This window comes from Pleuronectes platessa, chromosome 3, assembly GCF_947347685.1.
Source record: "Pleuronectes platessa chromosome 3, fPlePla1.1, whole genome shotgun sequence".
NCBI lineage: Eukaryota > Metazoa > Chordata > Actinopteri > Pleuronectiformes > Pleuronectidae > Pleuronectes > Pleuronectes platessa.
Window position 1 is genome coordinate 7,818,332 of NC_070628.1, and position 27,414 is coordinate 7,845,745.

The 27,414-nt window shown below is 41.3% G+C and overlaps 2 protein-coding genes across 3 annotated transcripts in view; one reads left to right on the top strand and one right to left on the bottom strand.

The window, feature by feature from the left end:
* The window catches only part of LOC128432556 (protein kinase C beta type), a 34,219-nt gene extending 16,593 nt beyond the window's left edge, over positions 1-17,626 (bottom strand). For both annotated transcript variants that reach the window (XM_053417716.1, XM_053417715.1), the window contains exons 1-3: positions 17,448-17,626; positions 16,069-16,100; positions 2,046-2,128 (exon numbers count right to left, since the gene is read on the bottom strand). In XM_053417716.1, the coding sequence (XP_053273691.1) occupies positions 2,046-2,128; positions 16,069-16,100; positions 17,448-17,611 (279 nt within the window). In that variant the 5' untranslated portion in view covers positions 17,612-17,626. The remainder of the gene's footprint in view (positions 1-2,045; positions 2,129-16,068; positions 16,101-17,447) is intronic.
* Positions 17,627-24,075: 6,449 nt separating this feature from the next.
* On the top strand, positions 24,076-27,265 carry LOC128432718 (ATP synthase membrane subunit K, mitochondrial). Its single transcript, XM_053417730.1, has 3 exons — positions 24,076-24,288; positions 26,821-26,913; positions 27,055-27,265. Exons 1-3 carry the CDS (start codon positions 24,220-24,222, stop codon positions 27,148-27,150), a joined length of 258 nt encoding a protein of 85 aa, XP_053273705.1. The 5' UTR covers positions 24,076-24,219; the 3' UTR covers positions 27,151-27,265.
* Positions 27,266-27,414: the final 149 nt, after the last annotated feature.

A 27,414-nucleotide genomic window follows, 5' to 3' on the forward strand; every position in this document is an offset into this window, starting at 1 on the left:
TATTTAAGTAATCATGTGTGGAGTTCCTGTTTTCATTAAAACTGATTTATAACATACAGGATATCTTCTCCCCTTCTACTGAAGACTAACCTTGCAGATAGCTCAGGTTTTCTTTCTCCAAACCTTAACTATCTGCCCAATAAAGGAAGTGCTCATCAGAATGTTTTAGTGGCGCTAAACCATAATCCAAACATGTAATGTCGACTCTTCTGGGAGGAATTTTCAACAACATTTTGGACCCTGGCTGCAGAGATTTGCCACAAGTGCATCAGTGAGGTCGGCCAGATGTTAGATGATAGGATCTGGCTCACAGTCCAGGTTCCAGTTCATTACAGAGGTGTTCAGGTGATGGATGGGGTCGAGGTCAGGGCTCTGCCATAAAAAAATGTTATGAATCTGGCTTCGAGCACAAGGCGTCATCATGTTTAGACATCGAATATATAAATTGGATTCCTCCATCAAGGCCCAATGATCCCCTTAAGAATCCACATTTAAATGAACAAGATCTGGATTTTAATTTAGATCTGCACCAAACTGTAAACACTTAGAAGCTAAACTAACAAACTAAATGTCAGACCCTTAAATATGCCTGATTTTTTCATTAAGTTTCATTAACATCCTTCTAGGTTTCATGGAAATCCTCTCAGTAGGTTTTGTGTAACTCTACTGATTAACAACTGATCGACAAACAAACAGGGGTGAAAACACAACCTCCTTGGTGGAAGCAAAAGAAAAAGAAAAGGCTTCATGCCATTCTACATTAAAGCCACCTTACAATTGCCCTCCAGGGAGAAATAAAGTTGTTTTGAATTGAATTTAGCATCAACGGTAATGTTGTTAGCAGGAGATTTCAAGATTTCCGACTCAAACCTGGAAGCTGCATCGACCTCGGATATTTTGAGAATGAACCTGCACTTTCTGTCGAGTCATGATATCAGGGCCAGTTTGTCACTTTACAGGAAATTAAGAAATTAAGCTCAGCTCAGATGTAAAAACACATTTGTACATCTCTGCCCTGAACAATCCCAACATGCCACACATACAGACAGAACAACAAGGTAGTGTGCACATAAACTATTTTTTAATAATGTCAATACAACAAAAGCAAAACTGTCTATTTCGTTCATCGGTTTCATATTTTTCATACATATATCATCCATTGCAACATAAAGCAAGAACCAAAACGCTGTGAGAGAGAAAATGGAGCAAGTGAGTCTGCAGTAAGTACAAAAATAGGAAACAACTAAAAGGCTTTGGTGACAAAAACAAAGGAAGAAATCAAGATTCATTAACATCAAGGAATATGGTGTGTGTGTGTGTGTGTGTGTGTGTGTGTGTGTGTGTGTGTGTGTGTGTGTCAATGAGAGACATTGGCTCATTAACCTGAGGCAGCCAGGCAGCACATTTTCTCCTTACTGACATGTCTCAGGGTGATTTGGAGCCAAAAGGTCAACAGGGGGGTGCACGAGATGTGTGTGTGAGTGTGTGTGTGTGTGTTTGTGAGATCCTTGTGAAGACATTTCTGCCCTTTTCAACTGGTCATTAAACCCAATTACAACCACTAAGATCTGGCCTTTTGTCTGTATCTGCATTCACTCCCGGGTCAAATGACTCTGCAGCAGACACAGGTTTTTTTTATCTGGTTTTTATATAAGATCAATATAATATTGACATATATGATGTCTACTTCAGAAAACAGTTTGTAGGTTGAGACTGAGGTTAGAATTGAGAAGCAGGTTAGGGGGTCATAGTCCTCGTTGTACTGAGGGACAAAAATGTATGTGTGTGCATGTGTATTCATTAAGCAGAACAGTGCACGACAAACACAAACCCAAAGTTACGACAGTGCTGATCTTGCAAACGTTATTAACAAGCATCATTAGAATCACTAACCATGAGCACAAGTAATATTTAACAGGGACACAAGTGGAGGGATTGTTTCACCGTTCATCCCCATAAAACATTTTAAAATCCTGACAACAGATACAAAGCTAAGAATTAAATAAGGAAAGTAGTCGGAGTTGTGTTTGCGTGTTTTCACTTACGTCTGACGCTGGTCCCTTGTCGGCCCCCGGACAAGAAAAGGTGACAAACTCATGACAGCGCTTATGGACTACAAAACAGCACACTGTGGAGACAGAGACAGAAAACATCATTATCAACTCTGCAACACAACAGCAACAAAGACATGATTCAATATGTCAATTATGTGACATTAGTCACTGCACAATAAGCTACTCAAATTTCAGGAGGATCCACTCATCCTGTCTTTTGCTTTTCAACGTCTATATTTAGTTTTTATTGCTTCAGTTTAGATGATTTTATATTTAACAGTCCCGCAGTATGGTGCTGGGACATCTCATTATCACACCCCAGAAGATTAAAGCTGCAACAGGAACCTTCCCCACGTTGGCAGCTTCAAATGGCAGCAGGCTCCTGCTGCAGGCTCCTCCTGCCAAGCACCTGATGAGACTGTATGTTCCTGCTCACTGCTTCAATCATTCAGCACAGACTGACTGAAATAAACACCCGGCACACTCCCCACCTAATATAGTACAGGGATGCTGGTCCACTTTACAAGGAAACTGCAAGGACAAAAAAACGCTTAAATGGAAGCTCAGTGGCTGGTGATGAAGACAGAAACACACACAAAGGACAGTCAGGCTTTTAGAGAAGTCTACTTTGGTCAGGAGATGGTTGTAGAAAAGGCGTCTGGACAGATTCTTGAAGACATTTCACTTCTCATCCAGCTCAGTTCTGTACTGAAGAGTTAACCTCTCTGATGTGTTAAATTAACACATTATATTATATTATATTATACTGCATTACATTGCATATTGCAATCTGACACTGTTCACTGTTTTGCATCTTTTATTCCACTTTTTACTTCACTTGTTATATCTTTTATCTATTATATATATTTTATTTAGATATGTTTATTTCTAAATAAATGTTACTTTGTATAAATATTAGAAAAAGGGAGTAAATAAGAAGTAAATAGAGAGTAAATATATATTGTTTCTTTTTATTGCTTTTGTTATGTGTGTTGTATTTATTGTGTTTTTATGTTTTTATGTTTCTATGTTCATTGTATGCACCAATTACCAGAGCAAATTCCTTGTAGGTGTTAATCTACTTGGCAATAAATACTTTCTGATTCTGATTCTGATACGTGAGACATCCTCAAGAAACTCAAGGGAATCCAGTCGCCTGTGTGCAGCTCCTGAAGAAACCACAAGCTGGACGGCTGATTCTTTAAAAACACATACTTTTGTCTGAATGCATGGGACAAAGCTTGATTTACTTAAATTCAGCTTTTCAAGCTACAATTAACTCAAAGTAAGAATAATATTTATTTGCTGTAGCATCTTTCACAGATATAAAATTCAGAAAGTGCCACACAAATAACAAGAACATAAAACATACAAGTAAAAGACTCAAGACACAAACGCCTAAATTCAATGAAAATGCCCACTTCAAGATCTCGCCATTATTTCTAAAGAAATTCACAAAAATGTCTAAAAACTCTCGATCTCACAATAATATCCTGGATCTGCCCCCTTTATAGAATCTGCTCCAAAAGACAAAGTGTTCACATCCTTCAGTACAAATCCTTCCACCGAGTTTCAATAAGAATGGTCCAGTAGTTTTTGTGTAATCCTTCTCAATACATACAGAGACAAACAACCAGTCACATTTTACCGTCTCCAATTAACCTGACCCCAATCAACAGGTCTTTGGACAGTAGAAAACTCCCACTGACACGAGGAGAACATGCAAACTCCTCACTGACTCAGAACCGGGAACCTTCACTGTGCACTGCCCCGTTTGTCTGAATCCTCTCCAAAATGTAATGGGTTCTTTCTCGGGTCACTTCCCCACAGCTCCACAAAATATAATGGAAAGTTGGTTCCGTAGTTGTTTTTAGAAATCCTGCTAACTTACAAACAAACAAACAAACAAACACTGGTGAAAACAGAACCACCTTGGCCGAGATAATTAAAAACCGAAGCTACAAGATAAAAGTGAAAGAACACAGTCGACCACGGGTTACCAGGACAACAAAGAACAACTTAATACATCTCAGAGTGGAACAATGGTCAGTTTGAGTCTTCAGTGGTTTCCACATGTACTTTACATGATGAAGAGGAAGTCTGGGCCTGTTTTCTTCAAGTGGTTGATTCAAATAGCTGGTTGAAGAGTCCTGAGTTTAATCATTTCTTCGCTGAAGCATCAGAATTTATCTTTGCCTGCGTCATTGTCCACAGAAAAGTGTGTGTGCGTGTGTGTGTTTGGTGTGTGTGTGTGGTGTGTGTGTGTGTGTGATTAAAGTTCAGACAGGCTGCAGAGCCTTACAAAACAAGTGAAACGGGTCTGAGGTTTAATTTAAATATGAGCAACTTCCCCCATTTCAGAAAAAACAACACGTGGGAAAACCTGCAGTTACATGTTGGTTTTAGACGGATCACATGACATAACTGCAAGTGTATTATAAATGATCAGTAATAATGATTCTGAGAGATTAATTCACGATAGAGCCACAGGCGGCTGGAAGCAAAGTGAAAAAGTAAAAATGTGAAATCAAATGTTTTCAAATGGAAGATTAATCTCAGATTTAATTTGGTTATTTTCTCTGTTTCACATGTCTATATATTAAATATATTTAGATTTTGTACAGTTTTTTTTAAAAACATGTCACAAGGAGTCATTACTTTGGCTTTTGGAAATTGTGGTTGACATTCTTCAATATTGACATTTTAGACAACAAACGATTGTTTGAGAGAATCAGCAAATTGATCAATAATGATCCGTAGTAAAAAGTGAGCAGTGGAGTAATGAGTACCTTCCTTCAGGGGGGGGGGGGGGGGGGGGCATGTATGTTATCTATGATCTAAAAGACTGATCCATCTGAGCCAGGATCTGAAAACTGCTCTTTTTCTCAAGCTGGGTCAGATGGAAATAAAAGGGACAATCCATCCCTTTAAATTTTGATCAGCCACATCTACAGATGGAGTCATGAACAAGAGCAACACCAGAACTCCATTTAGATAAATAGGGCAGATGGACTGCAGCTGGACTCCGTGGCCTGCTTCCTCTCACCGGTGGACCTCTACAGAAAAATCTAACTACTTACTTCCACTTTACAATGACTTGCAGTTTCTACTAAAAATGGGATTTTTTAAGACGTCGATACAGTTCAAATGTCTACCAACATGATTATTAAACATATTAACACACATGCTGAGTGGAAACACCGGGGGCTGCACGCTTAAAAAAAGAACAAAGCTAAGCGCGCGCACACACACACACACAAACACAGACACACACACACACACACACACACACACACACACACACACACACACACACACACACACACACACACACACACACACACACACACACACACACACACACACACACACACACACACACACACACACACACACACACACACAGAGTGACATTACGCTCTGGTTTAATCTTAATTATTCAGAATCTCGTTACATTTTCATGAGGCACTGTGGCAACTGCCGGCATTTTCCTCGGGTTTCTAGCAGTTAAGCAACAGAGAGCTTATGTTTGCATATGTGTGTGTGTGTGGGGGGGGTCACATCAGTGGATACCCAGACGAGCAGTAAATTTAATTTGGTGCAGTTTTAATTTAAAGTACAGACCACAGATGACGGTAGGCTGGTGTGAACACAAAGTAAAAGGGGAAGAGTGGTTTTAAAAAGAGGAAAGATCCCAAAAAAGACAGAGACAGACGACAAGAGGAAAAGAAAGTGAATAAGAAATAAAGTCAAACGGAGAAATAGAGTTTGTACGTGTGTGTGTGTGTCCGTGTGTTTGTGTGTGGGCAGGAAGGGATGGGGCACAGCTGGGTTTGAGGCGATGTGAGGGGGTGGAGAATTCATTTGTGTGTCAGAGAAAGAGAGAGAGAGAGAGAGAAAGAGAGAGAGAGAGAGAGAGAGAGAGAGAGAGAGAGAGAGAGAGAGAGAGAGAGAGAGAAGAGGAGCAGCGGAAAACCCAGAGAGGAATGCAGTCGCACTTTACATCTTTTTGTTCACAAATCTGCCTCGTCATTCACGGGCACACACCTGTACGAGCGCACACACACAGTTGGGTGCACTCTCCTGAGACACAGGCCCGGTGACCTGCCGTGGAGGTCTTTGCCCTGTTGCCTAGCAACCGGGCTGAGCCTACAGGCGAGTCCACACTGGTTTCCTCCGACTGGCGGCGTGAACGGTAAATCGGAGCCGAGAGCCGTTCGTGCCGCGGAGCTGCCAGGACGACAGCGGGGCCGACGGTTTCAGATCAACACGAGCACCAGGAAGTTCCTCCATGTTGGACGAGGACCAGTCCAACTGGTCCGTGAATCCCAGATGGACGCACTTGTAATCACCACTCAGGCCTCAACATGCTACAGATGAAGCCCTGCTGCTGAGCTGCTCTCTAAGCACCGAGACGACTGCTGCGTTCGACTCATATCGCTTCGACCGCAGCTCAGAGGAACCGAGACGGAAACTAGAAGGACACTCAGCAGAGAGCACACGTACGCCAAGGTCCCTAAAAGTCCCCTTGAATCCAATCAAGCTGCACCAATGGCACACACTCATGATCTTGCAGGCTGCTGACCATAGACTATGATTGCAGCAGGACTGCTTGACATGTAGTATTGAAGTTATGCTTCAAAATGTTTACCCTCATCAACACCTGTAGCCTATCTTGAGGATGTTTTCCTGCACCTGACATCTATTGCACTTCTGTCCGTCCTGGGAGAGGGATCCTCACATGTGGCCCTCTCTGAGGTTTCTACGTATTTTTACCCTGTTTAAAAGGGTTTTTAGTAGTTTTTTCTAACTCTTGTTGAGGGTTAAGAACAGAGGATGTCTCACCATGTTAAAGCCCTATGAGACAAATTGTGATTTGTGAATATGGGCTATTCAAATAAAATTTGATTGATTGATTCACACTCTGAATGTGCCTTTTTCATCAATATCCGTGAATTCATCCCTGAGAAATTGTCATAAAATCCTCTCAGAAGGTTTGTTGTTAAGGAAAGTGAAACCTGGATCTGCCCCTTTGACGAAAGTCGCTTGTCTTTCCAGACACATTCTCCCCAGCCACACTTTCCGGCTCTTCTTGGATCCCAAGGAGTTACCAGATCAGATATGTTATCCCTTCAGGGAGTTCTTGATCGACCCCTAGGTCTCCTCCTGCATGTGTGGTAAACCTCCAACGAAAGGCACCTTGGAGGAATCCTGATTAGATCCCTGAACCATCTCATCTGTCCTCTGACGACGTGAAGGAGCAAATCCCGGGCGTCCAAGCAGAAACGGAAAAAGGAAAAGAAACCTGGTACCTGCCGCTCATATATGCAATCTTGTTTGTTTTGCTCGATTGCTATTCCCACACCTGTCCATCTCACGCTGTATTGAAAATGCTTTAAAAAACATTTCATTACACAGCTCAAGTGCAATGCATGTCCTCGCCTTTAAGCATGTTCTCTCCATGAGGAGGAACAGAATGCACACAACTGGGAGGAGACCCCGGGGTAGACCCAGAACTCCCTGGAGGGATTATGTAATGTGTCGTTCCTGGGAGCAGCGGCGAGATCCCACAGGAGGAGCTGGAGAGCGTTGATGAGGAGAGGGATGTCTGGAACCCGCCTCGACCCCGGATCAGCAGAATTAAATGGATGGATGGAATCAGAGCTACTATTTGAAGTGAAGAGACGGTTTATATGCCCGTTCTGTAACATGGGTCATTCAGTCCATCCTGACATTTCTCAGCCAGTAAATAGAGGTTACTGAAAAACGTGTGTACGGCCAAGATTTAACTGTTTATACAGGTAGAGCGAAAAAACAACTTATCAGATCATATATTATTAGAGTCCTGACAAATTTGGGCAATTACAGTCAACAACACCAGAGCCTGATCGATAGATCCTTTGCCAATTAACATTTGCTGTAATTATCTACCTTTGTCAGTTGATACGAAAACTTTTATTTTACAGAACAACACAGAAAATATGTGATTTTATCTAATGTAATTATATGTACATCTCGTATTTTAATTGTCTTAAAGATTGATATGCTGCATATCTGGGCAAAATCAACTGATGCAGATGTCATTGTTCTGTCGGAAACGTGGCTCAGTAAATCTTATTCTGACAAAGCAATCGCCATCAAAGGGTATAATGTATTTAGGGCTGACCGTCCTAGGAAAGGGGGCGGGGTTGCAATTTATTGTAAATCAAAATTTAATGTAAATGTCCTGCAGTCCAAATCAATCAGTAAACAGTTTGAATTCTTAGCCATAAAACTTGATATTTCAAATGGGTTTTCCATCACTGTTGTGGGCTGCTATAGACCCCCATCAGCTACTGCTGAAGCGCTAACTTCTCTGAATCAGCTATTAGCTGAACTGACCTATATTGAAATAATATTAACTGGTGATCTAAATTGGGATTGGCTAAATTCTAACTCTGATGCCTTCAAAGATTCCTGTGTTTCATTGAATCTTACGCAGCTCATTGAAAGCCCCACACACCCAAATTTGAAGTGTCCAGATAAATCATCTTTAATTGACTTGGTCTTGACTAATGTACCGCACAAGTATTCGATGTCAGGTGTTTTTGCAAATGATATTAGTGACCACTGCGTGATTGCTGCAGTCAGAAATGCCAAAGTTCCAAAATCCAAACCTCGTATTTTGATCAAACGTAATATGAGGGCCTTTGTTGAACAGGCGTTCTTCCGTGATTTATATGATCTTAACTGGGATCGTATTGAATTAATTAATGATGTAGAGACTGCATGGCAATTTTTCTCTGAAGTTTTATCTTCCCTGCTTGATAAGCATGCTCCCTTCAGAAAATATAAGGTTAAGGGGAGGGATAATCCCTGGTTCACGCCCGATTTAGCCGATCTACTGCATAATAGAAATCTTGCATGGGCTAAGGCCAGAAAGACACAGTCTGAGGCAGATAAACTTATATTTAGGCAACTCAGAAATAGTTTTACCTTTCTTATTAAAAAAGCAAAATCTAGCTTTTATCTCTCTGCAATAACGAAAAATTTAAACGACCCTAAAAAATTTTGGAAAGTGATCAAATCTATCTCAGCCACTGAAAATCATAGCGAACTCCCACCCTGTATTGTTAATGATGCTACCACTGTAACTGACAGGGCAACTATACTTGATTGTTTTAATACTCATTTTTCTGCCTCTGGCTCCTTATTCTCTCGGTCTTCTTCCACGATTGCTATGCCTGCCCTTAATATTGCGTCTTCTGCCCCAGATGTTGGAAACATGTCTCAAGGCCTTATCCCTGCTGGTCAACCTTCCTTTGTTTTTAGGTTGTTTTCAGTGGAAGAGGTCCATAGAGCTCTTTGCTCTCTTGATATCAGTAAATCTGCAGGTCCAGATCACTTGGAACCATATTTCTTAAAGTTAGCAGCTGATTTTATTGCCAAACCGCTCCAATATCTTTTAAACCTCACTATCACCACAAATTGTATTCCTGAAATTTGGAAAGTCGCTTACGTCCTTCCCCTTTTTAAAGGAGGGGACCCTACTTGCTTGAATAATTATCGACCCATCTCCAAGTTGTCCATCCTGTCAAAGGTCCTTGAAGGTCTAGTAAACAATCAGTTGAAAGATTTTCTCCATACTAACAACATTCTCTCCCCATACCAATCCGGCTTTAGGAAACAACACAGCACAACTACAGCCTCACTCAAACTCACTAATGATATAATAGACTGGCTGGATCAAAAGAAAGTGTGCACAGCTCTCTTTGTTGACCTTTCTAAGGCCTTTGACACAGTGGACCATTCCATTCTGAAGCGACGCCTGCTTGATATAGGTTTATCTGAGCAGGCTGTTGGCTGGTTTAATAATTATCTGTCTAATAGAAAACAATGTGTGTGTTTTGAAGGCAGCTCATCCACACTGTTAAATGTCTCTACTGGTGTGCCACAGGGCTCAGTTCTTGGCCCGATTCTGTTTGTTATTTATGTAAATACATTGGGCAGTAACGTCCCAAATGCCAAATTTCATTTTTATGCTGATGACACAGTTATATACTGTTGTGGCACCACTCTTGCCGAAGCCCTTGGCAACTTACAAATTGCTTTTAACCTTGTGGAAAATCAGCTCATTGAACTTAGACTTGTCTTGAATGCCGCCAAAACCAAACTGATGATATTTTCCAATGGCAGAAAAGTGCCTGTGTCTCCACCCAGCATTTTGTCATTGCAAGGGTATGAAATTGAACTTGTGAACTGTTACAAGTATCTCGGCATTTTAATTGATGATCGACTTTCTTTTAAACCACATGTAGAAAATCTGGTAAAAATATTAAGAGTGAAACTGGGATTCTTCTTCCGTCACAAATCTTGTTTTTTCTTTTTTTACCAGAAAAAAGTTGATTGCTACCACTTTCCTCCCTGTACTTGATTACAGTGATCTCTTATATATGAATGCCCCAGCAAACTGTCTGCGTTCTCTAGACACTGTATATCATGGTGCCTTAAGGTTTGTCACTGGTTGTAAAGCCCTCACTCACCGCTGCATCTTATATGCTCGAGTTGAGTGGCCATCTCTGGCAGCACGCCGCCTTATACATTGGCATATTTTTATTTATAAAGCTATCTTGGGTCTGCTCCCCCACTACTTATGTAAGTACATCTTTAAATCCCAGAGCAATTACTGCTTACGTTCAAATGAGCTTTATTTATTAATTATGCCCAAAGTAAACACTGAATTTGGTAAGCACTGTTTTAAGTTCGCTGCACCTGCTGCTTGGAATGTACTGCAAAAAACCCTAAAGTTAAAGGAGCTCATAAACCTTGACACTTTGAAGACTCGTGTGAGAGAAATTGGAGCGGCTTCATACCACACTTGTTCTTGTTTTGGTGGGAATCCGGAGCTTTAGTCCTGTTGCCTTATCTTAAGGGAACAGGGAACTTATCTTGTTTGATCTGTGTTATGTGATTTGTGTGTGTCTTGTGACTGTTTGACATTTTGTATGCTGCTGTCTTGGCCAGGCTTCCCTTGCAAAAGAGGTCATTGTATCTCAACGGGACCGACCTGGTTAAATAAAGGCAAATAAAAATAAAATAAATAAAATAAAAGAAACACTTGATTGTATTTGTTTTCTTTTTATTCATAATTTTATTTTAAAACTGTTATAGGCCAAGCCTCAATTACATTTATTTTTCATAAGGATCTGCTAGCTAAATACATTTATTGTAGCTTTTTGAGTTAAGCAGCTTTTTGAGCTAAAAGAAAACTATATAATATAAATCTATGAGAAAAGTTATCATTAATTGTGCTAAACCAATAATCTGTCGATCTAGAGTGTTAAATAAAGTGTTATTAAAAATAAACAAAGCAAAGTCCAAACGCTGGTTCATGTCTGACGTGGATCTGTTATCTTTTGAAAGGTGTGTTGAGTATTTAAGTCATTAAGGACCTCAGTGAACAACAGGGACTGAGCTGTGGCCAGACGTTCTCTTCAAAGCTTGTTTTCTCCCGTCACTCTGTGATTTGTTGACGGTGTCACTAACGTATCTTGTGATCATTACTTTGGACACGCTCGCCTGTCCAACAGTCAATAACAGGGATACTATTTCAACTGTACATCGATGATGTCAGCCGCAGCCTTGAGCCAATCAATGGCAGCGACACTCCAAGCGATAGAAATACACTGTTTTCTTCTAGGTAGTGTTTGTTGGATTGATGCACAAAAGCAAGTCATTCATATTTCTCTTGAAAAGAATATTCATATTTTTGTTGAGGCCAGTGGAGCCGGATGTGAAAAGTCACTGTAGCCAACTTTTATTGATAGAATTACACAGTAACAGAAACACACCTAACTCAAACAACTGCTGTGACTCTCTTGTGAGACTTTAGACTCTTATTGTTTAAGTGTCTCCTTCCAAATAACATCCGGATGAGATTTTAAATACATTCCTCTAGGCGTCTCTGCTGACTAGGGCTGACCTCCAAATGGCTTGTGATCACATGACAATACATTTGTAAGGAATGTTAATACAACGATTTAATGCATTCTAAAAAGTAGTTTGTTCTCAGTATGAAAAAAAGTGGATTTTGTGTGAACAGCTAAACCACAGCTCATGTGATGTAATCACTGAATAGATCTGTAATCAGCATGTAACTGTCTGTGATCTCTTTTTGACAGGAAATGACAGGAAGTGAACTTCCTCTTTTTCCTGTTTGAATACCAAATATAAGAAAAGGAGAAGGCAGGAGACAATCAAGAAAATTCTTTACGTGCAGAAGAGGTATTCAAACACACCCACGGAGGACGGCTCTGTCACTAAGTAAATAGTGTATAGCATTGAAACACATAAACAAACACACATACACACAGTCTCGTCCCCACAGGCCAGAACAAGTCTGCGCCAGATGTCTGACATTCCTCCAGACCAACACAAGAGTGCTGGTGCTGATGGTGTGTGTGTGTGTGTGTGTGTATGTGTGTGTGCATCTACACCCTTCTTCTTCTCTTTAACATACCACCATTCACTCACTGTTCGTTGTTTACAAATTGCATATTTCTGTCATATTTGGTCAAATCTAGGAAAATAAATTCCACTGACTGAAAATTTAAGGAACATTTCAAAGGACCCAAAGTTGAATGTATCTAGGTTACATAAAACCACGGCTTACACGCTTTTAGATGACTTAATTTCATTGTGTAGCTTAACGTTAAGTTGAAACACACTCATCAAATCCTGTTAAAACACTGTCCAACCCAAATGTCTCCAGCTTTAGCATCTTATCGCTGCCTTCTGCTACAACACATTCAAATAAACCATAACAGTGGGATTGAAAAAATATTCTTGACCTTGGACACAGCGATGTGGCTGAAAGCTCCACAATAGCTGCTGATGTAAGGTTGTTTTCGCCAAATGCTTCCAACAAGGTCAAACGGAGACTTCCAGTCTCAACATTTAAGCAAACGTGGACGAGAAGTCAGCAGCTATGAAATCAGCCTTTCACAGAAAGTTCTGTTACCAATAATTCTTCATGATTCCCAAATGGGATCAAATTATCTAGAAGAAAAGCAAGTGATAAGACTCATAAGCGTATTTTCTCAGTTTTTCTCTGTTTTCTAGATGTCGATATACCGGTATTAATTTTCAGGTTAAAGTTTGTCTAGCATGTTTTTCTTAAACTGCACTTTCAACCACATTTAAATGTTAAATGTTCCAGAGTGAAACTGAAAATTACACATCGTGATATGGTCATTTCAAAGCTGTTGAAACAAAAGTTAAGAATCAGTTACTTTTCATCTCTGTGTCATGTCAAAAGATCTATTTTTTTCAATTCCAAACAATACAGTAAAACATCTGGTCTTCTGACCAAACACCCATCAGTCAACATCTTATCCACATAATTTCAGTTCACATATATTTTAAAAATCAACTTTGTACCACGTAGGAGAAGAAAGAAAAACAGCAGTTTATACGTCTTTTTTCCTATTTTTATATTATATAACTTCTCCATCTTCAATTTTTTGTATTTTAACAAATGAAAAAACATCCATTTTTGGTTTTTATCTTCTCAACTTTATTCTCTGGGTCCATTTATTCATACATTGCACTGTATCTGTATTACCTTGTTTTATATCTATCACATCTTATCTTATCTATCCCATACACTCAGTTTACCTTGTTGTTTAAAGCTGTTCTTCAAAAACCCAACTTGTCTACACATGTTACAAAGCAGCTCTTCAGAAAGGTCAAACTGAGGCTAAATGCATCATTGCGGATGAAGACATGTTTTTAAATGAACGGGACTCAAACTGCTCTTTACTAAACAATAAAGCTTTCCTCCATCCTGCACATCAACAGATTTGTCAGATTATCTGAGGTGAAGATTGCCCTGACCCATATTTGGAAATTACATAAGCGTCACTGTGAGGACCAAACATCCCAGACAACCTATTACCCCCTTCACAACGTCTAAAGTGTTTCCTGTCCTGTAATCACCAGCGATTCTATCAAGTTTAACTCATTTACAGTCCATTCCTCACATTTCTCATTAAAAACAACCAAACCTTTCAAACAAATGCAACTCCTTCTTGTTGAGTTGTTAAACTGACGTCTTAACTTTGTTATATAATTTTTCTCCAGCCTCAACTTCTTATTATTTTATCTCAAACTCTTCTGTTGAGATTGGGAACAAATAAATTAGGTTTAAGCCTTTGAGAGGCTTAAAACTGCAAATATCTGTTTATGTAGATATATTAGAATTCTGAATAAACATTGACTGTTCAAGGCATCCAGGTGAAAAAAAGAACTATAGATAGAGTCATCAAAATCAAATAGTGTCATGTAGTTTAGATAAAACACACCACCAAAAATTTGCCAAAAGTATTGGCAAGAGTTGATCAGGTTGCATTGTGCAAATAGTTTTTTTCATTAATTATTTGCCTTGGCTATAAAACAAAATAACAAAATCAAAATAGTATAATATAAGACCAAGAAAACCAAGAGTTTTCCCACTCGAGAACCGAACTTCTGACATGTTTCCTCGAAAAATGATCACATAATTGGTTATTATTTTTAAGTTAATAAAACAGTTGACTAATTGTGGCATTGCTTAAAAAATTGAATACTTAAATTCAAACATGACAGATGGTTAAAATCGTTGAGATGTGGTTGAAAGCTCTGGAAATAAGCCACAAAGTAAACCTTGAGTTACAGACTTTTGATAAAATGATCGATTCATTTTAACCTGAAATGTCTGAATCATTGCTTACTGACAGATTTGATTAACTTGTTTTATTACCTCCGATAGGAACCTTGTCCGCTGCCTGATAACGTAGCAAACAGCCCTCAGACCAGTTTGCTACAAGAGAGACGGTCAGTAAATCTGAGCGTTATCAGTTCACTGTTGGAAACTAACCACGAAACCCGACCTGACAGCGGCTGGACCTGTGCACAGCTCGGATTGGCCCGTGCCCTCTACACCTGCGTGTGCTCTGCACGATGTGTTACAGCTCAGGGCAACTCATCACTTCAGTACAGGAGACTGTGCAGGGTTACAGCTCAGGGCACAACTCACCACACACTACTTCAGCACAGGAGACTGTGCACAAGAAAAGTGTTCACTCTCTCTACAAGCCCCTCAGTGCATTTCCTGTATCAACCCCCCCCTCGAGCTGCAAACAGGCCTGCAGCCCACAGAGTCGGAACTTCATCTTTTCACTGCTGATAAATAGATAACACAACCTCACACGCAATACTTCACACAACTCTTCACCGTCAATGAAGTCTGACGCAAGAGCCCTATGTGGACACATATATTCTTCCTGGACCTCACACCTGTGGTCACACGCCAGAGGAGTTAAGGTGGGTGTCGGTCATGCATCGGCGAGGATGAGGAAGTGATACCACAAGCACGGAGACGGCATTTGCTGCAGTACAGTTAGCGTGCATGTGATGGAGGGGTGTCACTGTGGTGCCGCGAAATGGGGCTGTTTATAAAACCATTTCGTGCAGTGGTCCGTGTCTAGACGCCCACCCACCCAGTTGCCACGATCAGCCGCCCACCCATGGACACACATCGCCAGCCGCCCACGCACAAAACTCAACCGTTTCACAAATCCAATCAGATGTCAGGCTGGAGAGAAAAGCTCGAGGAGTCTAACTTCCTGCTCTGTCCTCCTCCTCCTCCCCTCGGCCCAAACCAGACATCTCAGCTTTCACCTCTCCGCCGCCGACTCTTCTACTCTTACATCTCACACGGTCTCTCCTGCCTGAGCCCGCTCGAGTGTTCTCACTCTCATCCCTGTTGGCAAGCATCTGCTTTGAGTTTGACACCTGCCAACAACAACAACAACAACACGCCGTCGACCAAGGGGCCAACAGGTCACTCTCGACAGTGAGCAGACCTATAGCCCTCAACACAACTCACACAACAAACAACAAACACACACCAACACTTCTTCAGACAGCGAACATCCATCCACACACCCACAGCCGTATGCAGCAGCAGGATTTGTGAATAAGCTCCTGCTCTTACCTTGGCACTGGAATCCCTGTTTCCCAAAGCCCCTGTGGAGAGAAGATAGGGAGGTGAGATTTAGGAGTGCAGGGGGATCAAAACATGACAGCAACTCGTGCACACACGTACAAAGTAGTTCCGCAACTACCAAAATTAATCAATCAATAAGTACCTCTGCCAGGGAGGGTCATGTTTTCAACACCTGTCCATTTGTTTGTTCGGTTGCTTTGTTTGTTTGTGGCCAAGATTACACAAAACATTACAAGACGGATTTCCTCAGAACTTGGTGGAAGGTTGTGGTAAAGGTCAGGGAAGTGCCAATAAAGTTTTGGTGCAGATCCGTGTCAGAGGGCGGATCAAGGCCTTTTTCTTAGATCGCTTTATGTGCAAAACATTTCACTGTACATATTCTATCTTTAATGTATATATTAGTCTCTATTCTATTTATAATTTTTTTTTATTTCCTTACATTTTTAATAGGGCTAGGAGATTATTTCAAACCTTTAGCTCGATAACAATTACTGAAGGATTCTTTTATTACTTTATAACTTTGGGGCCATGGCAGAGGTATAAGCTGTACTTCTGGATTCCCCTTTATTTGACTTAACTGAAAGTTTCATATAAACATATAGTAACATATACTCAATACATTGACAAGTTGAGTATTTGAAAAGCACCTGTTAACAACAAGGCAACTCAAAGTACTTAAGATAAGGCATTAAAAGCATTATGAACAACAAAAGGTAATGAACACACAAGTAGGAGCTAAGATATCTCACAGGTGTGAAACATTTATAAACTAAAAACACAAATATGTCCAGTTTACATTGACACACAAGGAAAATGCTCATATCTCCTGCTGGGCTGACATTTGAGACTATCTGCTTGAGAAGTGATTTGAAACACTTCAAAATAATCGAACCCCTCAATGGACCGATCGATTAATCGACTGATCATTCCAGCCCAGGCACAGACACCCGATCCTGGACGCTCAGATCCACCCGCACCGCTGCAGCAGCGGGGCCCTGCGTGTCTCCAGCTGCATTCCTCCACCAGACCTCCACTGTCAGGGATGGGTGTCGGGTCGATGCGGTACCGCCGAGCTGCAGCAGCCGCAGAGCAGGGGCTGCAGCTCGGCGAGGCAGCACCGGCACCGACGGGCCCACGGTGCTGTCGCATTGTGGAGGTCCAGGGGGTGGGGGGTGGGGGGAGGAGAGTGGCGCATCGCCGTGTTTTTGACAATGACAGTGGGTGAAGGACTGCGGTGTCTGGGCTGTGGAGGGAGGGAGAGAGGGAGCGAGGGGGGGAGGCCGACCAGAGCCGCAGCAGCAAGTGAATCACCTGTGTCCTTACACACTCAGACACATACTCACACTCAGACACACACACACACTCACCAGATGAAGTCCGTGCAGTGGCTGCAGAACGTGGGCTGCTTGAAGAAGCGCGCGATGAACTTGTGGTTCTTCACCTCGTGCACGTTCTTCTGGCGGAGGGCTCCCTGGCGGGCGAAGCCGCGCGCGCTCTCCGGTGCCTCTCCGTCGCTGCTGGGGTCAGCCATCTTTAACGAGGAAGCGGCGGCGGCGGCGGCCCGAGAGGAACGAACGAGGGGTGACGGGAGCTGACGATGGAGGCAGCGGCGGAGAGCGAGTCTCGGTGCAGGTGCCTCCTCCTCCTCCTCCTCCTCCTCCTCCTGCTCCTCTCCGCCCCTCTGGCCGCCTCAGTGTCGCGCGTGCTCTCGGTGTGTTTTCGGGGCTGCGTCCACAGCTCGCGCTGCTGCTGCTTGTTCCGGCGGGTCCCCGAGCCGCGCGCTGCAGGTTCCCCCGTTACCAACACTGCTCTGTGGGGGTGTGTGTGTGTGTGTCTCCTTATCTGTTTGTGTGTTTGTGTGTGTGTGTGTGTGTCTCTCTCTCTCTCTCTCTCTCTCTCTCTCTCTCTCTCTCTCTCTCTGTGTGTCTGTGTGTGTCTCTCTGTCCTTGTCTCTCTTCCTCTATCCCTCTCCCTCTCTGTCTCTCTTCATCTCTCTCTCTGTGTGTCCCTGTGTCTCTCTTCCTCTATTTCTCTCTCTCACTGTCTGTCTCTCTCACTATCTCTGTTTCCCTGTTTCTCTTCCTCTCTCCCCCCTCTCTCTCGCTATCTGTCTCTCTCTCTCTCTCTCTCTCTCTCTCTCTCTCTCTCTCTCTCTCTCTCTCTCTCTCTTTCTCTCTGTCTCTGTCTCTCTAGCTCTCTCTAGCTCTCTCTCTCTCTCTCTCTCTCTGTTTATGAGTATGTATGTCTCAGTCTTGATTGCCAACACTTTACACAGAAACACAAGTCAGACCAAAAGTAATGCATACCTGCATGAAGTACACGCACACACAAACACACACACACACACACACACACACACACACACACACACAGGGTTTGGCCAGCTCTTTACACCCTAACCAAAAGGTTACCCTTGACCTTCACCAGTTCCAGTTGATACCCAAACCTTCACCTGATCACAATTCACATTTTGACCCTAATCGTAAACCGACCTCAGAAAACCAGTGAATTGCCTCATCAGGACCGAGCTCCTGTCCCTTTATAAGATCGGCTGGTCCCGAAAAGATCAGTGTTCCTGCCGGGACTCGACTCGACGTGGCCTCCGAGCCCTGTGACCATCAGAGCCGATATTTCAGCCCAACATGACATTTCATATATGTGAGCCACAGCATGAGAGCAGTAATCAATACTCATCATCAACTCCGGAGCCGCATGTCAGTGAGGGTCAGCGTGGCCCCCTGACGAGAGCTCACTACATCGGCTCCAGTCCCAGATCCCAGCTGCACAAACTCTGAGATGTGACATTGCAGAAAGACAGCACAGTGAGGGGGTAAATCATGCAGCTTTACCTACATGAGGGGTGGGGGCATTTTAAACATACTTGTTCTGATGTATTTATAATTAATTTGTCTAATATTTGGGGGATTATTTACCATTTTCTTAATGATTTCCTAATATTGTCCTCATATTGACATTTTTGTATGTCAATATGAGTGTTGAGTGAAGGCTTACATGTCACAAGGGGTACAGCTTGCTTTAGCTCCAAGTAAAGATAATTGACTTCCCATTGGTTGTTAACTGTAGGTCTGGAATATCTTTTTTTTTCAAAGTTGTTCTCCTGAATAGGAAAGAACTTCGGTACAATGACCCACATCTTGTCAGACACAAATCCTTTACACTTCAACACTTTTTACATATAGATTTCATTCATTTTTATGTTTTATTTATCTTTTTATATAAGTAACATACTGTCATTTGAATTTACCATTTAATATTTCAATAGTAAACAATTTTGTAGATAAATTAAGGAGTTTGTAGAGAGAATGAAGAGATTCTGGGGATCTTAAATATTCCTTTCTTACCAGGAGAAACTTGAGGGAGAAATAAGGTGATAAATAGAAGTAATTAAATGATCTAATCAATGGACAAGTTAATCTATTATTACTTTCTTATGTTTATTTTGGGAAACTGGATGGTTTAATGTGAGAAGGGCTTTTTATTCAAAAGGGTCGGATCCAGGATCCAAGGAGTCATGAACTGTTTGGATTGTAAAAACCACTGGAGACACATTTGTGATATTTAAATTTCTTATGAAAATCAACCTCCCTGGTTTATTATTTTAGAGCGGCTGCCTTCAGATTTTCTTCAAGATACTGCTCGTTATATTGAGTGTGTTGTGGGATTGTATGATCAATTACTCATCGCTGCAAAGGATCAAGGGTGTCACCTCCAGAGAATTCCTGGTTAGAGCTGCTGTGGGAGCTCTGTGCCGACCTGCCGAGTCTTGTTCCAAACCTAATCCCAATCTTAATCACAGTCCTGTTTGGTTTTTTCCCAGAATGCACACATCCTCTCCCCCGCTGCCAGCACAGAGGTAATGGTGCCGCTCAGCAGTAAACATGGGCAGTAGTGGTGGCAGAAGTGAGATGAATCAGGCCGTGTGGCAGCGTAGTTTTCAAGCTTGTGAGCACATGGAAAATGGGTGTGATCGCGTCAATTAAGAAAAATACCTCCAACACTAAAAAGTTATGGAAATAATAATTTCACTGCTTCAGGTTTATACACGCACAGAGAACGTCACGGGGAACTCAATGCTACTACTGGTTCAGGGAGCTTTCACGGAGGTGTTGTTCCTTTGAGATCCATGATGACATTATGCATTACATCATTTCTACAGATGTATCAGCTGCACAGTCATTCTGTCAATCGCCTCCTCTACCACATTCAAGGTTTTCTATTGGGAATCCGATCTGATAAATGAGGAGACCACTCAGTGAATCGTGAAATCATGAAACCAGTTTGAGACTTTTTCTTTATGACCCTGTGATAAAGTGATGCATCAGATATGACAAAACAATTGGTATCAAGTTGTCCAAGATGTGGCAGGAAAACATTCCACACACCATTACACCATCATGGATTCAGTGCTGTTGATTCTTCATTCTGACGATCATCTGCCTGCCATTAATAAACTTAAGATTCGTCTGACCCAATATATGTTCCCTGTCTTTAGTGAACCTGTGTCCACTGCTGCACCAAAGTGTTCCCATAGATATCAGCTCCCTCAATATGGAAGCGCTAAAGAACGATTAATTATTTCCTCGGATAATTAGTGACCATGTAAAACTAAAAACAACAAATGCTGAACTTCCCAATGTAAATTAAAATGGATACCAACCAATGTATCTACACCAAAAAAAGTCCCTGTCTCACAAAGAGAGAAAAATTGGAGTATGGGCAGAAAGTTACGGACATTGGACAGGAAGGTCTCTGGTTCGACTCCTCGCAGTGACAATAAAACATACCTGGATGGACAACACCTGGATCTATTCCAAAGTCCAAGGAGCATTCTCCCTACCCCCTATCCTAAGTGCCCCTGAGCAAGGCACCTTACTCCCCAAACATCTGCTCCCTGGGCACCGTGCATGGCTGCCCACTGCTCTGTGTGTCCTGCTATGTTCACCAGATGGGTCAAAAGCAGAGGACAAATTCCCCTCATCTGCATGTAGTGTGACTGTGCATGTGTTTGGGATCAATAAATGTATCTTATCTTATCTTATCTTAGAAGATGTTGCTATTAACATGAAATTACAGTACATACCATTTACGTAACAAAGTACTACATGTATGTGCAATATATAAATGCAACTAACTTAAAAAAATCTATTCTTTGTATTTTCAACATCAGAGTAGATGATTGTTGTTAGACATCGTCTTCTTATCCAAGGTGTAGTTGGGAGAGTTGTGTCTTTAGCCTGGGGTGGAAGTTGTGTAGACCATCTTCTGTCCTGAGGTCAATGGAGAGCTCGTTCCACCGTTTAGGAGCCAGGACAGCAAACAGTTGGGATTTTGTTGAGTGGCTAGCTCGCAGTGAGAGACCAGCAAGCTGATTGGCCAATGCAGAGCGGGATGGACGGGCTGGGGTGTAAGGTTTAACCATGTCCTGGATGTAGACTCGGCCCGGTCCGTTCGCAGCACGGTACGCAAGTACCAGTGTTTTGAAACGGATGCGGGCAGCCACTGGTAACCAGTGAAGGGAGCGGAGGAGTGGAGTAGAACCAGTGAATTTAGGTTAAAGACCAGTCGAGCTGCTGCATTCTGGATGAGCTGCAGAGGTCGGATGGCACTAGCAGGCAGACCTGCCAGGAGGGAGTTGCAATAGTCTAGGTGTGAGATGACCAGAGCATGAATTAGAACCTGTGCTGCCTTCTGGGTGAGAAGGGGACGTATTCTCCTGATGCAGCATGTATCTACAGGTACGGGTTGTAGCAGGCAGCAATGTGGCGGTAAGGGAGAGTTGAATGTCGATAGTCACACCCAGGTTCTGGAAGGAAAAGCAGCCAAGTCAAGGTTGATTGTTAAGTAAAGTGCGGACATCCACTGAGAGACAAGTCAGTCAGGCAGACAGAGATTCGTTATGCATATGCCAAGCAACTGTACTCAGATAGGTTGTGACATTCAATACTGAGAGGTGGTGTCAGGTTGCCCAAAGTGTGCCAAGAAAACATTCCACACACCACATGACTGTTGACACAAGGCAGGTAGGGTTCATGGATTCTGACTCTATCACCAGCCCCCTGCGAGAAATCGGGATTCCTCCGACCAAATACATGTTTACAGTCTTCGGCTGTTTGTTTTTACTGAACCTGTGTCCACCACAACCTCAGACTTCTGCTCCTTCCTGATCTGAGTGGAACAAAATCAGCAAGAGTCTGAACATTCCCCGCTGACCTCTCATCAACAACGAGTTGCTGCTCACTGGAAGCTTTGTGTTTGTCATGTCATTCCACAATCAAGTCACTCAGATCCCATTTTTGATGTTTTGATGTTTGTCTCTTCAGGACTTTATGTATTGCACTGCATTTATTGTATGAGTGCATGAACCAGAGTCCAGCACACACCTCTGCCAAGGCCCAACAGTCCACTTAGATTTAATCAAGCAGCACACAATCACTCACTCTCATAAATGTTAGTCCACTAAATATATCAGATTTTTTTTCCATCCAGGTCCATGGAATTGGTGAAATGTTTGTTTTTTTAAAGATCTCACAATGTAAGAGAAAGTGGATCTGTGCCCAAAATTCAATGGGTTCTTTCTGGACACATATTCCGGTGTCATGTTTCTGTCTCATGCAAATCACGGAACAACGCTGAATCTTTCTGATCAAACAGGAACTTCTTTATTGTTATTTATGTTGAGCAGCTGGGACACAGTAGACGACATGTTTCTAATCCCTGGTTAATGACTGAATTAGGTGTTTTTTTGGTCATGTATACAATAGTAGCCTAACAGAGATAAAATCCTTCAACATATTTGGCCACTTTTTGTGACTTTCTGACGTTCCTGCTTTATATATTTCCAGTGACAACAAAATGGACCCAAAACGCAAGAATACCACTTTTACTGTATCTGCTCTCTGGCTTCTTATGCTGCATGCAACAGGACTCCTCATGTCACCACATTAACTGCACTCTCTGCGCTCTGAGTCACAGCTAATTACACAGGTGAAATCAGAGGGCTGTGTTGAGTGAAGGCTTACATGTCGCAAGGGGTACAGCTTGCTTTAGCTCCAAGTAAAGATAATTGACTTCCCATTGGTTGTTATCTGTAGGTCTGGAATATATATTTTTTTCAAAGTTGTTCTCCTGAATAGGAAAGAACTTCGGTACAATGACCCACATCTTGTCAGACACAAATCCTTTATCCTCATTAGGAGATGTCCAATTAGGTGGACAGGAGGTACAAATCTAAATATTTAAAGACCTCAGTCACTTTTTATTTAATTTATTTATTTAGATCAGCTTTGTTTACATCAAATAGTAACCAATCTATTTCTGCACCATTCCGGTTTGCATCACTCATATCCTATCTACCCTGTGTCTTTTGACTGCGTACTATGTTGTGTACTTGCAGTACTTTCCACTTGAGTACTTTGTCTTATGTGTGTCTCTCTGTGTGAGCTACTGGATATCTGAATTTACCCATGAAGTATCTATCTATCTATCTATCTATCTATCTATCTATCTATCTATCTATCTATCTATCTATCTATCTATCTATCTATCTATCTATCCATCTATCTATCTATCTATCTATCTATCTGTCTATCTATCTATCTATCTATTTATCTATATGTTGAGTGCTTGTATGTCTACTTGAATGTTTACACCATTTACTTTTGAACTTAAAATGGAGATAACATTTTGTATTAAATTACTTTTGAACATTTAAAATCTTCTATAACTTGTAAGCTGATGGGAACAAAGGGTAAAGCGAAAAATATAATAAAGCTGTTTTATTTTTAAAATCAATAAAACTGCTTTATATAAGGTGACATTCCCTGTTTGATAAACTTGAATATATCGCCCTCTAGTGGACAAATGAATGGACGACTGACAGGAAGTGAGAACTGACATCATAAAAGTCCCACCCACCAGACCACAGCCCATTGGTCAGCACTATGAATGGAGACACGTGATTGGTCAGGACGTACTTCCTGTCAGAACCACGTGTCAACACATAACAGAGTTGTGTAAGTGTCTCGTCCTTCCATTAAACCCCAGTAAAAACCAGTCTGCTGCCTCTAAATACCGCTTTGAATCGAACCTGGGACCAGTTCATTCAAAGTGTTCGCCGAGATGCCGACGTCACCGGTGAAAACGCGGATCCCTCTGACCAGCTTCGGTCACATGATCACTGAGGTGAAGGTAAGATACCAGATCCGACCCCTGCACGTCCAGTCTGCAGAGATCAGCTGGTGTTACATATTCAGTCAGTCAAATTAAAGTATCACACTGTAAATACTATCAATCAGATATGTTTTGATAGACTAATACATTTATTTTAATACCTTAAGCCACATGCTATGCAGCTCCATGTTTTATGTATCTTGTAAATATGATGTTATACCCTAATACCCTAATTATACCCTTGTAATGGAAAGTACATCTCTTAACAGTGCAATATTCATTCTATATGTATATATACATTCATTTTTCGATATTTGTTATCTTTCCTTGCATTTAATTGTGTTAATTTCAATATTGTGGGAAGGATTATTATATTTTATCTTACCTCTTAACTAGGTACTTTTACTAGTCATGTGTAGTCTTTAGGTATCTGGGTACTGTCACTTTTTGTAAATGTACGTATCTACTCCACTGGACGTAGGCTACAATATTTATATATATTTATGAGTTATTATCCAGGTGTTGTTTTGTTATTTAAAGTTTTCTATTTGTGTTTTATTTATATGTTAAAAAAAGCACCAATGACCTAGATCGAGGGTGTGCAGAATAACTGTTAAAGAATCTCAATAGACATATTAAGTTTAAAAAAGAGGTAGAAGTATAAGTATAATTTTACATAAAGTGGTACTAGTACTACTAATAGTTATTTTTTGTATACATTTAGTGAATACCTAATGAATATTGTAGCTGAATATGTACTCCACAACATTCGTGGGACAGATGTCGTTAAGAATTTACAAATCAAATACACCATCCAATTATAAACTATTATTCAGTTAATCACTCAGGATTAAATAAAGTGATTGATATTAGTTCCCCTCAGGGAAAGTGAGATTGCAGCACAGGAATAAACTAATACATTATTTAAATAGAACAAATCCAACTCAGTAAGAAAATAGCGACGATCTCTGGCCCAACGGCTGCATTACACTCAATATTAGAACATATGTAATGTGTGTGATTTGTGCAAATTGATGTGGAAATATATGTGAGCAGGCGTAGGAACATTAGTATCCAGTAATTTAAAAATCACATCTAATAAAAGATAGACTGCTTTCTGGTATGGATGGATTTACTTTATTCATTTTATTCGATATCATATTTTCTAAGTCTAAATACACTGTAACCATGAAACATGCAGCCACTTGATGTTTTCATTTTGGCCAGTTGGGGCAGCAGAAACAAGCTGTTAACACAACTTAGATAGATGGATAGAGGAGGAGGGAAGAAAGAAAGTAAGAATGGATGGATTGATAGATGTCTTCTTAAAAAGCTTTAATTTATTTGAAATTCAAGTTATTTTGTTCATTGTTTTGTTTTCTAGAAGAACACTACTTTATGTCTGTTAAGAAAAGTGCTTATTAAATAAAGATTATTAATATGATCTGACCTCAGTTTTAAACCGTTAAAACAACATAAGCTTTGAATAATTTATTTTCATTTTAGAGACTTGAACGATTAAAATACTGTCAGTGTCATAGAAAAAGCAAAAATTCCCGTCAGCAGTTGGGAGAAGAAGGGAAAACTCAACCTCTAATGGATTTCTGTGGCAGCTGGAGAATTCATATATTTCGCTAATAGCTTTTCCATCTTATGCATTAAAAAGAAAAAACTTAAAACTCTCTGAAGCAAAGGGAATTTCAGCTTTAAGCTTTTATCACACAGAAGTACTGTGGCGAGCTGGAGGAGAATGGCAGCTCTCTGGGTGTGCGGGGTGATTAGCTCCGAGCTCCGGTCGATGAATAATTCAGTTTAATCTCAGTCGGAGGACGTGTTGAATGAGACTCGACCAAAACCCCGGGTGTCGCTGCAGCGCTGCCTCGTCACGATGCCCCTCAGTCAAACTGCTGGTTTCAACATGTTCAACTATTCAACTTCTCTTTTGTTTTTGAGCCTCAACTGTCACTTATGATTGCTCCATTTCTTGCCAACAACGGTCTCTTGACTTTACTTTACGCAACATAAATACATAAGTGGAACGTTAAAAATGCATATGGGGGGTGTGGAAGACCTCAGAAAAAGACTTGGATGAAAACCACATCCAAATATAGCACAAAAAAGAAAAGACAAAACTTACAGAATCTGCATTGCAGGTCATACATTAGTATGAAAGCGAAAGTCTGACATCCGTTAGTATAACAGAGAAAAATGTGGTCTGTTTTTAGTGGTTATAAAAGTATTTGTATAAAAACACCAGCGAGGAGGCACTCGTATATAATATGAGATTCTATAGAGTCAAAGTTTCATGTTCCCATAATACAAATTGGCAGGTTTCACTTTCACTATAACTGGCATGTACTTGAAGCCGGTGATTGATTGATGTTGTGTCTATTTTTGTGGTTGACTGTTTTTCTTCTTCTCATTTTTCACATTGGATTCTTCTTTACTCAATTTGATTGTGTCTCACTTCCAGTAAAATGTGAGGATTATTTAACCTTACTGTTGCTTCCTCTTATTGTGCATGTGCGTGTGTGTGTATTTGTGTTTCAGAAGCAGCTGTTTGGCATCGAGGCCCCGGCTTCTTCGGAACTGACTGGTTGGAGGAAATACTTCAACAGCTACACGCTGCAGGGGCGCCGAAACGTACGTGACACACACACACACACACACACACACACACACACACATACACACACACACACACACAGGAGGCTCTGTGACATGTGATACAGGTGTTCACGTATATGGAGTCAGAACCGTGTCCCTCTCTGCTCTCTCTTCCAGAGCGTCCTGGCTACGTATGGAGTCCTGGTCCTTTCAGCCGCTGCCTACATGATGCACAGACAAAGCAAAAAAGAAACGTCCAGCCCCACGGCCTGAAAGATAAGAACTGTGACGATTTAATTTTACTGCAGGAAACGACGGGACACTCAATCTGAATGTGAAAGCGTTTGACAGTTTATCGGTTTGTTAATAAATGAAGTGCAAATGTTCAGTGCTGTCTTTTCATTATTCAGTGATATGATGCAAAGTCACGCTAGTTGCCATGGCATCAAAATGTGTGTGTGTTTTTGTGTGTGTGTGTGTGTGTAGTTGTTCGCCACAAGCAGTCTATTCTCTGCTGATGAAGCCGCAACCAAACCT